This window comes from Nerophis lumbriciformis, linkage group LG16 (genome assembly GCF_033978685.3).
Source record: "Nerophis lumbriciformis linkage group LG16, RoL_Nlum_v2.1, whole genome shotgun sequence".
Classification (NCBI taxonomy): Eukaryota; Metazoa; Chordata; class Actinopteri; order Syngnathiformes; family Syngnathidae; genus Nerophis; species Nerophis lumbriciformis.
In genome coordinates, this window is record NC_084563.2 from 23,371,935 (window position 1) to 23,387,108 (window position 15,174).

Here is a 15,174-nt window from a genome sequence, read left to right on the forward strand (position 1 = left end):
TTCCCAACGTGTCCTGGGTCTTCCCCGTGGCCTCCTACCGGTCGGACGTGCCCTAAACACCTCCCTCGGGAGGCGTTCAAGTGGCATCCTGACCAGATGCCCAAACCACCTCATGTGGCTCTTCTCGATGTGGAGGAGCAGCGGCTTTACTTTGAGCTCTCCCCGGATGGCAGAACTTCTCACCCTATCTCTAAGGGAGAGCCCCGCAACCCGGCGGAGGAAACTCATTTCGGCCGCTTGTACCCGTGATCTTGTTCTTTCGGTCATAACCCAAAGCTCATGACCATAGGTGAGGATGGGAATGTAGATCGACCGGTAAATTGAGAGCTTTGCCTTCCGGCTCAGCTCCTTCTTCACCACAACGGATCGATACAGCGTCCGCATTACTGAAGACGCCGCACCGATCCGCCTGTCGATCTCACGATCCACTCTTCCCTCACTCGTGAACAAGACTCCGAGGTACTTGAACTCCTCCACTTGGGGCAGGGTCTCCTCCGCAACCCGGAGATGGCACTCCACCCTTTTCCGGGCGAGAACCATGGATTCGGACTTGGAGGTGCTGATTCTCATCCCAGTCGCTTCACACTCGGCTGCGAACCGATCCAGTGAGAGCTGAAGATCCTGGCCAGATGAAGCCATCAGGACCACATCATCTGCAAAAAACAGAGACCTAATCCTGCAGCCACCAAACCGGATCCCCTCAACGCCTTGACTGCGCCTAGAAATTCTGTCCATAAAAGTTATGAACAGAATCGGTGACAAAGGGCAGCCTTGGCGGAGTCCAACCCTCACTGGAAACGTGTCCGACTTAATGCCGGCAATGTGGACCATGCTCTGACACTGATCGTACAGGGAGCGGACCGCCACAATCAGACAGTCCGATACCCCATACTCTCTGAGCACTCCCCACAGGACTTCCCGAGGGACACGGTCGAATGCCTTCTCCAAGTCCACAAAGCACATGTAGACTGGTTGGGCAAACTCCCATGCACCCTCAAGGACCCTGCCTAGAGTATAGAGCTGGTCCACAGTTCCACGACCAGGACGAAAACCACACTGTTCCTCCTGAATCCGAGGTTCAACTATCCGGCGTAGCCTCCTCTCCAGTACACCTGAATAGACCTTACCGGGAAGGCTGAGGAGTGTGATCCCACGATAGTTAGAACACACCCTCCGGTTCCCCTTCTTAAAGAGAGGAACCACCACCCCGGTCTGCCAATCCAGAGGTACCGCCCTTGATGTCCACGCGATGCTGCAGAGTCTTGTCAACCAAGACAGCCCCACAGCATCCAGAGCCTTAAGGAACTCCGGGCGGATCTCATCCACCCCTCTATCTTCTCGGACCACTGTCCTTAAATACCTTTTACACCAAGACAGTTACTCTTTGTTGTTCTAGCTTTGGGGCCGGCCAGTCTGGCCAGTCAATCTTTCCTTGACATTATTCCTCTGATCCTGTTTGAGTCGGGTGACCTCCGACGCCTATCCTCTACCCCTATCTGTGGGGGCTTTCTACCAGATTTTGCTAATGTCTTTATTATCTATCCTAAAATCCAACTGCTGCTGTCCTTTTAAGTTCCCCAATGTCCTGGGGGCGAAAGTTACCACTCTCTGGAGCGCTTGTGATGGACATGTGCACTTTTGACCTTAGTAGATTAATCCTCTAAAGGATTCTGTGACCAAATACAAATACATGCTACTTCACATTCATATAAGAAAATTGTATACGGTATAATTTACCTCAATTTCACTGTGTTTTCCAAACCGACACAAATCTTTATTTTATTCAGGACAAAATATTGAAGGTGTGTTAGAGGCTGTTAAAAATTACTTTGTCAAAATAGATGGTATGATGTTAACAGATTATCCTGGAATACTGGTAAAACTAAATGTACGATTTTTTTTTTGTAATAGTAGGAAAAGTGTCAACTCCTCATTATACGTCAGTAAGCTTCAAAGAACAAAAGAGATCAAGTTTTTGGGTGTTATGATTGATGAACATTTGTCACATATAAGTGATACGAAGGTTAAAATAGAAATCATGTATAAAGCACATACACAATTTCTACCAATTAAAATTCAAAACAGATTTGTAAAAATAGACAGTAATTATTACTTAAGAGGGACTGAGATCTTTAATAAATTGAGATTTAGAACAGTGACAAAGGAAAGAAGCACTTCAATCAGAGGTGTTAGTTCATGGAACAAACTTGATAGTGGAACCAAACAATGTAAATATATTGCTGTATTTAAAAAAAGTTCAAATCATGATGAAAAGTTTTGAATTGGAAAAAAAAGTGTTTTGTTGTATGTTATGAAAAACAAATATTGCTTTAATTGTATTTAGAGTTGAACAACAAATGTAATTGCGTGAATGGGGGCATATATTCTAAGTTTATATGTATTTCTGCTCCTTTTCATTCATGATGTATTTTAATATTATTTGACCTTTAATGAATGAAATAAAAACACAAATTGAAACTAGAAATGGAAAGGGTACTTCAACAAGTAAACAGTATGTACTTTATCATCATATGTGTAACTCTCTTAAGGGTAATAGGAGTACAGTCATTAATGCAGAGAAACGATTTGTCAATATCAAAATATTCATTGGAATCACTTTTTGGCAGGCACCACATAGTTTGGAGTCATAGACAAAACACATAAAATAGACATTAGATTTATTGTCTAACATGTTTACAATACTAATAGTGATATAGTAAAGTTTCAGTGCATTTAAAACCCAGAATAAACTTGATTTAGAGATAAAAGTCAAATAAGTACAAGGCTAGCAGAAGAATACACTGATTTAAAGAATACATCCAAACAGTTAATATTGTATGTAGCTTCTAAACAAGAAAGAGGTTTTAGCACATAAACAGTCCTTTACAATCTCATTAATACAATAGAAATGGCCAACTATGTCATTTATTAGACAAGACAAAGGCTTAAATATAAACATGTCGTTACAATAACACCAATGAGCAGTACATAGTATGAAGTGACTTTTTGATTTAGGAGTTATTTTGCCTTATTCAATATTGAAATATTTATCGCCACTTTATGTTGTATGTACTTGATGTGTGGTTTCCAGCTCATTTTATTAACCGATGAAGCAAATGTTGGTACCATCATAAAGACAGAGAATATACCAAACACACCATCTCTACTTTCCTCAACCAATCAGACTGCCTGAACTTGTTAGTCAACATTGTTTATTTGCTTCAGAGTTGATTTAAAATAATGTAGCTGCTGTTCTTTGTGACACACTAACCTGGAACTCAATAGGGAATCTGGTGTCATACACACACAACAGATCATCACTATAAAACTGATATACATGTCAGAAATAACCTCCTAATACTAATTTTCACGCAAGCCATTCCACTTCTACAACTTAACAATCTTATAGCACAAAGTGGGCAGGAAAATAATTATTCTCCGTTGTGTGTCGACATGTGTGCTGTCAAACTTTGCTCATCAGAATAACCTTGATCACAAACTGGACAATTGAAAGTTTTTCCTCCTGTGTGTTTTCTCATATGTAATTTCAGTCCGTCCCGGCGGGAAAATGTGTCACCTCAAACTGAACAAATAAAAGGTTTTTCTCCTGAGTGTGAGTCTCATGTGCGATATCATATTATTTTTCTCCGAGAATATTTTACAGCAAACTGAGCAACTACAAGGTTTTACTCTAGTGTGTTTTCCCATGTGAATAATAAGGCTGGACCTTCGAGAAAATGTGTCACTACAAACTGTGCGAACAAAAGGTTGTTCTCGTGTGTGTTCTCAGGTTGGACTTCAAAGAAAATGTATCACCACTTTCTCGCTTGTGTGTTCTCATGTGTTTATTCAAATTGCCACTCTGAGAAAATGTATCGCCACATACCGAGTACCGTATTTTCCGCACTATAAGGCGCACCTAAAAACCACAATTTTTCTCAAAAGCTGACAGTGCGCCTAATAACCCGGTGCGCTTTATTACGATTCATTTTCATAAAGTTTCGGTCTCGCAACTTCGGTAAACAGCCGCCATCTTTTTTCCCGGTAGAACAGGAAGCGCTTCTTCTTCTACGCAAGCAACCGCCAAGGAAAGCACCCGCCCCCATAGAACAGGAAGCGCTTCACCCGCCCCCATAGAAAAGGAAGCGCTTCACCCGCCCCCGGAAGAAGAAGAAAAAACGCGCGGATATCACCGTACGTTTCATTTCCTGTTTACATCTGTAAAGACCACAAAATGGCTCCTAATAAGCGATCCGGTTCATAAAAAGACGCAATCTCTCCATCCGCACACGGATTACTACCGTATTTCACAGCAACTGATATTCCTGTGAACCGCACTGTGGAACGGGAGCACGTACGGTGAATATTCGCTCCACAGGGAATGAGAAGTCATCCTTCACTGTGGTTCTAGCTTGCCATGCTAACTTCCACTCATGGTGATATTCAAAAGGAAGACCTTGCCAAAAGAGACCTTTCCAGCCGGCGTCATCATAAAAGCTAACTCGAAGGGATGGATGGATGAAGAAAAGATGAGCGAGTGGTTAAGGGAAGTTTACGCGAAGAGGCCGGGTGGCTTTTTTCACACAGCTCCGAAGGCGAACACACCTTCACTAAGACGGGCAGACAGCCTCGGACGACATACGCCAACATTTGCCAGTGGATCGTAAATGCTTGGGCAGATATTTCGGTCACAACTGTGGTCCGAGCTTTCCGGAAGGCAGGATTCACAGAACAACAGCGACACTGACTCCCGATGACTTCTACGAGACGGAACCGGCCATTTTGGATCCCGTATTCGCCCAACTTTTCAATTCGGACACCGAAGACGAAGAATTCGAAGGATTTACGAATGAAGAATAACTTCAGAAGGTGAGCGCTATGTTTATTTTGTGTGTTGTGACATTAACGTTAAAGCAACATTATGTTGCTATTGTTCTACACCATTTTGAATTTTACTATGTTTGTGATTGCACATTTGCGTACATTTTGGGACAGAGTTGTTAGAACGCTGGTTTTCAATATATTATTAAAGTTTGACTGAACTATCTGACTGTTTTTTTGACATTCACTTTAGCGCAGCGTTTTTTTGACATTCACTTTAGCGCAGCGTAGGCGCGGCTTTTAGTCCGGGGCGGCTTATTGGTGGACAAAATTATGAAATATGTAATTCATAGAAGGTGCGGCTAATAATCCGGTGCGCCTTATAGTGCGGAAAATACGGTAGTTGAATGGTTTTTCCCCTGTGTGTGTTCTCATGTGTCCAGTCAAGGTGGACTTATGAGAAAATGTTTTGCAGCAAACTGAGCAAATGTAAGGTTTTTCTGCTGTGTGCGTTCTCATGTGTAATTTCAGGCTGAGCCTCCAGGAAAATGTATTACCACAAACTGAACAAATAAAACGTTTCTAAAATGTGTGTGTTCTAATGTGCGCAGTCAAAGAGCCCTTATGAGAAAATGTATCGCCACAAACCGAGCAGTTGAAAGGTCTTTCCCCTGTGTGTGTTCTCATGTGTGCAGTCAAGGTGAACTTACGTGAAAATGTTCTGCAGCACACTGAGCAAATGTAAGGTTTTTCCCCCGTGTGCCTTCTCATGTGTATTTTCAGGCCATCTGTCCGAGAAAATTTAGCTCCGCAATCTGAACAACTAAAAGGTTTTTTTCTGGTGTGCGTTGTCATGTGCAATTTCAGCTTGTCCCTCCGAGCATATTTGTCACCACAAACTGAACAAGTAAAGGGTTTCTCTCCTGTGTGTGTTCTCATGTGTTTAGTCAAATTGGACTTCTGAGAAAATGTATTACCACAAACTGAGCAATTAAAAGGTTTTTTTCCTGTGTGTATTCTCATGTGTCGAACGGAATAATTTTTACTACAAAAGCTTTTATCACAAACTGAGCAGGTAAAACCTTTTTTACCTTTCTTCTCTTCAGCGCATTCAGGGTGTTTGTTGTCAGTGTGAGTCCTCGTATCACCTTCACAGTCTGTATTGCTGCTCAAAGGTACTTGGGTGTGGTCCTCGTCTTCATCCTCAGTAGATTGTGACGTTATGTCGTCACTATCTGATAAAGGAGCTAAGAGGTTGTCAACTTGTGGTTTGTCTTCATGGTCTTCAGTCTTCACAGAGACACCAGTCAGAGGCAACTTGGTGAGATCAGCCTCCCACAGCCCGAGAAGACACTCTTCTCCTGACTGACTGATCATTAGTTCCTCCTCTTCCTCTTTAAAGTAGAAAGGCTGTGGATCCTCCTGCTTCAAAGTGAAACTTCCGTCCTGTGGCGTCGGGGGATGTTCTTCTTGACGACCACTCAGCTGCTGGATGTCTATAGGACACAAACACACTTTTGTCAGACATGTCTTTGTTTTTTTTTCTTTTGAGATGCATCAGTGGTCAAAACTACAAGATTAGATTCCAGCCACCCATTTATTCCGCTTATCCAGATCGCGTGGTCAGCAGTCTCATTCCAAAAGCCAAGACAATCCCGGTCAATGGCTACCTCTTCCAGCTCCAAAGAGGAGACACAGAGGAGTCCCCGAGACAGACGTTGAGACATAATCCCTCCAGCATGTCCTTGGTCTACCACAGGGTTTTATCTTGGCTGGGCATGTCCAAAACACCTCATCAGGAATGCGTTCAGGAGGCATCTGGACTACATGCCACATCAACTGGCTCCTCTTGGTGCGAAGCGTGAGTCCATCCACCCTACAGAGAAAACTCTTTTTGGCCGCTTGTTGTTTGTTTTGTGACCGATTCTTCTTGGGGATAAAGGACGACGCTCATTGTGTTTGGCCCACAGAAGCAAAGAGAAACTATAATTTGTCGCCTTCAGACTCTCTCCCTGAAACATAATGATCAGATTAGATATCTAGCGGTAATACTGGACTCAGACTTAAACTGTAACAGCCACATTAAGTCAATTACATCAGCAGCTCTTTACCATCTAAAACATTACATATGTATTACATCTGTAAGTGCAAGTTAAAACTCGACTAGGCAGAGCGAAAGCCATTTATCAACAACACCCAGAAACGCCGCCGGCTTTGCTGGGCCCGAGCTCATCAAAGGTGGACTGATGCAAAGTGGAAAAAGTGTTCTGTGATCTCACAAGTCTACATTTCAAATTGTTTTTGGAAACTGTGGACGTCGTGTCCTCCGGACCAAAGAGGAAAAGAACCATCTGGATTGTTGTAGGCGCAAAGTTCAAAAGCCAGCATCTGTGATGGTATGGGGGTGTGTTAGTGTCCAAGGCATGGGTAACTTACACATCTGTGAAGGCACCATCAATGCTGAAAGGTACATACAGGTTTTGGAGCAACATATGTTGCCATCCAAGCAACGTTATCATAGACGCCCCTGCTTATTTTAGCAAGACAATGCCAAGCCACGTTTTATATGAATGGCGCTTGACAGCGCTGTGTGCGGAGCTGAAGGAATCTACCAATCACGGGGTGGTATATGGCTCTCGAGGGCCGAACATTGACGTCACTTACGTGATGCAAGCAGAGAAACGTTTTGCCGCTTTTCCACTAGATCCGCACGCGCTCTTCTTCTCTGGCTCGCCCGCCTGCTCTCTCTCTCTCTCGAGCTCTCTCTGTCACTGTGTGTGTCTCTTTCTCTCTCGCTCCCTCACCCGGCGCCGCTGTAAAAGCGGTCCGGTAGCTTCCGAAGCACTCCGCCGAAGGACCGAGCGACAATACAAAACTGTGGTGCACTGGACCCCAGCGCTGATACTCCGAGAGAGAGTCGCTGGGCGAATCGGACGTGTAACAAGTTAGTCGTGATATTAGCCCGTTCGGGGCTAATTGTGCTACCGTAACTGTAAACTCCACGGCGAATCCACCTCCCCTCCCATTGGCTGCAGACAGAGACAATTTTTGTTATTTGGGTCCAAAATATGAGTGAAAGCGACAGAAACGTTGCCATGGAGACGAGAGTTTTCTTACATGCCTGGCTGCAGTCACACCGCGACACCTGTCCGTCAGTAATAACTGTCCCCGATAACCTGGACCAATTCAAACCGTTATTTGTTTTTTTTATTGTTTAATTTGCATTGCCTCACACGATGAACACTACATATATTTCTATATGACGCCAGATAAGACTCCGGGAGCCGTCACTTTTTTGCGCTCGCTATCCCGGTACTTTCCCGGCTATTATCCGCCGACCGCCGTGTTAATGTAGGGAGGAAAAGCGGAACGACACAATAACATTATTCTCCGTGTGTCGGCTAAATACAAATATATTCCACAACCCCAAACATGTCTTTTTCAAAGCCTGCAGTGAAGAGAAAGGTTAGTGGTGAGAAAAGACAATTCCAGGAAAAGTGGGAGATGCAATATTTCTTTGTTGAGCACAGGGGCAACTCGACATGTCTTTTTTGCAGAGAAAGTTGCGGTGCACAAGGAATACAATTTGAAACGTCATTATACAACTAGACATGCTGAGGAGTATGCAAAAAAAAAATTTAAGAAATCTTTTTTTGTGTCCCAGCCTCACCCAGACTCTGCATCCAGTGGCCCCCAGGTAAATTGAGTTTGAGACCCCTGCTGTACATCAAGCAAGAATGGGAAATAATTCCACCTGAAAAGCTTCAAAAATTGGTCTCCTCAGTTCCCAAACGTTTACTGAGTGTTGTTAAAAGGAAAGGCCATGTAAAACAGTGGTAAATATGCCCCTGTGTCAACTTTTTTGCAACGTGTTGCTGCCATTAAATTATTTGCCAAAAAAAAAGAAGTTTCTCAGTTGAAACATTAAAGGGGAACATTATCACAATTTCAGAATGGTTAAAACCATTAAAAATCAGTTCCCAGTGGCTTATTATATTTTTCGAAGTTTTTTTCAAAATTTTAACCATCACGCAATATCCCTAAAAAAAGCTTCAAAGTGCCTGATTTTAACCATCGTTATAAACACCCGTCCATGTTCCTGTGACGTCACATAGTGAAGCCAACACAAACAAAAATGGCGGAAAGAACAGCAAGCTATAGCGACATTAGCTCGGGATCAGACTCGGATTTCAGCGGCTTAAGCGATTCAACAGATTACAAATGTATTGAAACGGATGGTTGTAGTGTGGAGGCAGGTAGCGAAAACGAAATTGAAGAAGAAACTGAAGCTATTGAGCCATATCGGTTTGAACCGTATGCAAGCGAAACCGATGAAAACGACACGACAGCCAGCGACACGGGAGAAAGCGAGGACGAATTCGGCGATCGCCTTCCAACCAACGATTGGTATGTGTTTGTTTGGCATCAAAGAAAACTAACAACTATGAACTAGGTTTACAGCATATGAAATACATTTGGCAACAACATGCACTTTGAGAGTGCAGACAGCCCAATTTTCATGAATTAATATATTCTGTAGACATACCCTCATCCGCGCTCTTTTCCTGAAAGCTGATCTGTCCAGTTTTGGAGTTGATGTCAGCAGACCAGGGAAGCTAGGGTCGATAGGGGGTTTAGCTCGCTCGTCTGCGGGAACAAACTGCCGCCATTGCTTGCCATGCTACCGAGGGCCTTTGTCCCTGAATTGCTCACACACTCCGGCAGATTCAATGGGGGTCTGGCGGCAAATTTCTTTGACTTTATCGTTGGAAATGCATCTGCTTTGAGTGTCGCAGGATATCCACACATTCTTGCCATCTTTGTCGTAGCATAGCTTTCGTCGGTAAAGTGTGCGGAACAAACGTCCAATTTCTTGCCACTTTCGCATCTTTGGGCCACTGGTGCAACTTGAATCCGTCCCTGTTCGTGTTGTTACACCCTCCGACAACACACCGACAAGGCATGATGTCTCCAAGGTACGGAAAACAGTCTAAAAAACGGAAAATAACAGAGCTGATTTGACTCGGTGTTTGAGAAAATGGCGGATTGCTTCCCGATGTGACGCCACGTTGTGACGTCATCGCTCCGAGAGCGAATATTAGAAAGGCGTTTAATTCGCCAAAATTCACCCATTTAGAGTTCGGAAATCGGTTAAAAAAATATATGGTCTTTTTTCTGCAACATCAAGGTATATATTGACGCTTACATAGGTCTGGTGATAATGTTCCCCGTTAAATATCTTGTCTTTGCAGTCCATTCAATTGAATATACGTTGAAAAGGATTTGCTAGAGCAAAAGTTTATTTTGAGCAGTGCAGAGATGTTGAAGGAAGGATTTAAAAACAGAGGTTAAGGCATACTTGCCAACCCTCCCGGATTTTCCGGGAGACTCCCGAAATTCAGCGCCTCTCCCGAAAACCTCCCGGGACAAATTTTCTCCCGAAAATCTCCCGAAATTCAGACGGAGCTGGAGGCCATGCCCCCTCCAGCTCCATGCAGACCTGAGTGAGGACAGCCTGTTTTCACGTCCGCTTTCCCACAATATAAACAGCGTGCCTGCCCAATCACGTTATAACTGTAGAATGATCGAGGGCGAGTTCTTGGTTTCTTATGTGGGTTTATTGTTAGGCAGTTTCATTAACGCCCTCCCAGCGCGGTAACAACACACAACAACAGCAGTCACGAATTCGTCTACCGTAAAACATTTTCTCTGCCATAAACAGCAATGTTGTGACACTCTTAAACAGGACAATACTGCCATCTACTGTACATGCATATGTGACAATAACATCTAAGGCTTTTAGAGAGTGCAGTGCACAACTGCGCACACAACAAGGAGACGAAGCAGAAGAACGAGGAAGATACAGCCATGGCGACGCCGACGACGAGTAAGATGATTGGACCTGGATAGCCTCCGGGAAGAAGTAGTGGACTACCAAGTGCTTGACAGTGAAGATGTTCCTCAGGAAGCAAAGATTGACCGGTTTTGGGCCATGCCAGGGAGAGATGGAAGATTCCAGACTCTAGTGCATTTGATGAAAGAACTTTTGTGCGTGCCACACATCAATGCATCATCAGAGAGGGTGTTCAGCATGGTTAGAAAAATAGTGACAGAGAATAGAACAAGGATGGACAATTCAATCCTTAACTCAACAATGAGTAGATGAGAGTTATGTGTGTGTATATGTGCAAATAAATGAACACTGAAATTCAAGTATTTATTTTATCTATATCTATATATATATATATATATATATATATATATATATATATATATATATATATATATATATATATATATATATATAGCTAGAATTAACTGAAAGTCAAGTATTTTATATATATGAAATACTTCACTTGGTGAATTCGAGCTGTAAATATACTCCTCCCCTCTTAACCACGCCCCTAACCACTCCCCCCCACCTCCCGAAATCGGAGGTCTCAAGGTTGGCAAGTATGGGTTATGGTGGCAAATAAATTCCTGTTAAAGCGGTGAAATCATACACTTTTACAAACACTGCTTTTCATAACATTGGCGACACTAATAATTAAAGGCCTACTGAAATGCGATTTTCTTTTTTAAACGGGGATAGCAGGTCCATTCTATGTGTCATACTTGATCATTTCACTATATTGCCATATTTTTGCTGAAAGGATTTAGTAGAGAACATCGACGATAAAGTTCGCAACTTTTGGTCGCTGATAAAAAAGCCTTGCCTGTACCGGAAGTAGCAGATGAGTAGTGTGACGTCACAGGTTGTGGAGCTCCTCATATCTGCACATTGTTTACAATCATGGTCACCAGCAGCGAGAGCGATTCGGACCGAGAAAGCGACGATATCCCCATTAATTTGAGCGAGGATGAAAGATTCGTGGATGAGGAAAGTGAGAGTGAAGGACTATAGGGCAGTGGGAGCGATTCAGATAGGGAAGATGCTGTGAGAGGCGGGTGGGACCTGATATTCAGCTGGGAATTACTAAAACAGTAAATAAACACAAGACATATATATACTCTATTAGCCACAACACAACCAAGCTTATATTTAATATGCCACAAATTAATCCCGCATAACAAAAACCTCCCCCCTCCCGTCCATATAACCCGCCAATACAACTCAAACACCTGCACAACACACTCAATCCCACAGCCCAAAGTACCGTTCACCTCCCCAAAGTTCATACAGCACATATATTTCCCCAAAGTTACGTACGTGACATGCACATAGCGGCACGCACGTACGGGCAAGCGATCAGATGTTTGGAAGCCGCAGCTGCATGCGTACTCACGGTACCGCGTCTGCGCATCCAACTCAAAGTCCTCCTGGTAAGTGTCTCTGTTGTCCCAGTTCTCCACAGGCCAATGGTAAAGCTTGACTGTCATCTTCCGGGAATGTAAACAATGAAACACCGGCTGTGTTATCCGGCACAACAGTCAAGGGGTGCATTCTACGGCGGGGGTGCGTTATCCGGCACAACACCTGCCGCAATACACCGCTTCCCACCTACAGCTTTCTTCTTTGCTGTCTCCATTGTTCATTGAACAAATTGCAAAAGATTCACCAACACAGATGTCCAGAATACTGTGGAATTTTGCGATGAAAACAGACGACTTAATAGCTAGCCACCATGCTGTCCCAAAATGTCCTCTACAATACGTGACGTCACGCACAGGCGTCATCATACCGAGACGTTTTCAGCAGGATATTCCGCGCGAAATTTAAAATTGCACTTTGGTAAGCTAACCCGGCCGTATTGGCATGTGTTGCAATGTTAAGATTTCATCATTGATATATAAACTATCAGACTGCGTGGTCGGTAGTAGTGGGTTTCAGTAGGCCTTTAACAACAACATTGAAGATATGGCTTAAAAATATCTGCATAACTTTATGTATTTTAGAAACAAATTCCTGCGTCATAACCAACGTCGCAAACTAGGTAGTTGCGTCATCTTCATACGTCACAGCCCGTCACATAGCCAACTACTTTCACTTCTTGCCAATACTCCGCCCCTCAATTACGTCATGTGTTCCCCCGTGTCGATGGGTGAACAATAAAGTTAGCGGACATGCGAGAGTGAAAAGTAAACAAACCTGATCTGTGCAAGACAACTTCAGGCTTCATTAAAACTGCGTCCAGCAGCTGGCGTTGTCGCTCGTTCTCCTCTTTTCGTCGAGAAAGTTCCTCCTCGTACTCTGCTATCGTTCTTTCGAACTCCACAAATATTTCCTCCACGGCTGCAGTGAGTCGCCGAGTCACCAACACTCTCATAGATTGTAATTCACGCATTTTAGCCGCGTGTCGACAACTTCCCGCGTTCTCTTAGCTTAGCGGCTAGCAAGCTAAGCTAACTCAAAGCTAGCGGCTAGCAAGCTAAGCTAACTCTAAGCTAGCCCGAAAAGCTTCAAGAGTTCACTGTTTAGTGGCTAGCAAGCTAAGCTAACTCTAAGCTCGCCTGAAAAGCTTCAGAGTTCACTGCGTCGAGTCGAGTTCATTAATTAGTAAAGGAGCAAACGTAGAAATGTAGTAATTAACGCAGACTAAGACGCTCCGTTGATGTCACGACACGGTAGGAAAGCCAGTGAACACCACCGGTCTGCGCATGCGCATTATGTCACACGGCGTCAACTTTCATTTTTTTAACAGAACTTTATTGATATTATAATTCGTAATGAATTAGTGCAGGGGTAGGGAACCTATGGCTCTCGAGCCAGATGTGGCTCTTTTGATGACTGCATCTGGCTCTCAGATAAATTAAGATAAAGTACCACTGATAGTCACACACCCACTAGGTGTGGCGAAATTATTCTCTGCATTTGACCCATCCCCTTGTTCTACCCCCTGGGAGGTGAGGGGAGCAGTGAGCAGCAGCGGTGGCCGCGCCCGGGAATAATTTTTGGTGATTTAACCCCCAATTCCAACCCTTGATGCTGAGTGCCAAGCAGGGAGGTAATGGCTCCCATTTGTATAGTCTTTGGTATGACTCGGCCGGGGTTTGAACTCATCTTAGCTGACATTGCTTAACACGATAAGTAATGAATAATTCCGCTGGCAATCACAGTGTTAAAAATAACATTGAAATATAAAAAATTATCATGCATTTTAATCCATCGATCCGTTTTCTACCGCACCTGTTCAAGAAGTCACATTTATGGTAAGAAGTATATTATTTATTATTGGTTAGCTTCAGAATAACAATGTTATTAAAAGGATTAAGAGACTTGTTATACTCTAAAAATGTTGGTGTTACTTAAAAATGCACGCATTTAGTTGTATTTAGTGTTAAAAATTATTATATGGCTCTCACGGAAATACATTTTAAAATATTTGGCTTTCATGGCTCTCTCAGCCAAAAAGATTCCCAACCCCTGAATTAGCGCATGGTGTCAAAACCTTTTCCAGAGGGCCACATACTAAAAATGAAAGACTATAGGGGCCATTTTGATATTTTATTTTGTATAAAAATGTTAGAAACAGGCATTATATATAATTTGAAAAAACAATATGTGTGTCAGCGTCGTGTTATAACAGGTGACAAAGTGTATTATTACTCGTGTCGTATATTTGATGGTCGTGTGACGGGCATACTTGCCAACCTTCAGACCTCCGAATTCGGGAGATGGGAGGGGAGGGTTGGGGGGTCGAGATTGAGGTGCAGGCAACATACCCCTTCCCCTTCGAGCTGTCCTGGATGACATGAAATTCTTTTTTCCAATCATTTTGGAACTTGCAAGCGTATTTCTTCTTCTTACTCGTCGTCGCCATGTCTCTTCTTCGTTCTTCTGCTTCGTCTCCTTCTTGTTGTGTGTGCAGTTGTGCACTGAGCTCCAAAAGCCGTAGATGTTATTGTAGTGTCCCGGAAGAGTTAGTGCTGCAAGGGGTTCTGGGTATTTGTTCTGTTTTGTTTATGTTGCGTTACGGTGCGGATGTTCTCCTGAAATGTGTTTGTCATTCTTGTTTGGTGTGGGTTCACAGGGTGGCGCATATTTGTAACAGTGTTAAAGTTGTTTGTACGGCCACCGTATGGCTGTTGACCAAGTATGCCTTGCATTCACTTGTGTGTGTGTGTTTGAAATTAACGTTATCATTAAACCAGTTGAAAGATCATACAACGTGTCGGCATTTCTTGACATCTACGAGTAAAGATCAGTGTTAAACCCGTCCAACGCTACATTATTATGTGACTGAGCCGGCACGCTGTTTATATGGAGGAAAAGTGGACACCTGGACAGCATGCGGCTGTTAAGGGGTGAAGGTTTCAGGTGAGAGAGGACGCTAAAGGCAGTGCATTTAAGGCACGCCTCCAATAATGTTGTCCGGGTGGAAATTGTCATGTCTGTGTAATCATGTTTTGTTT

The 15,174-nt window shown here is 43.5% G+C and overlaps 1 protein-coding gene across 1 annotated transcript; it reads right to left on the bottom strand.

The window, feature by feature from the left end:
* Nucleotides 1-5,226: 5,226 nt before the first annotated feature.
* LOC133617086 (uncharacterized) lies at nt 5,227-13,400 on the bottom strand. The gene is made up of 2 exons (XM_061976800.1): nt 12,911-13,400; nt 5,227-6,317 (listed from the first exon to the last, which is right to left on the bottom strand). Exons 1-2 carry the CDS (start codon nt 13,104-13,106, stop codon nt 5,404-5,406), a joined length of 1,110 nt encoding a protein of 369 aa, XP_061832784.1. The 5' UTR covers nt 13,107-13,400; the 3' UTR covers nt 5,227-5,403.
* Between the last annotated feature and the right edge of the window lie 1,774 nt (nt 13,401-15,174).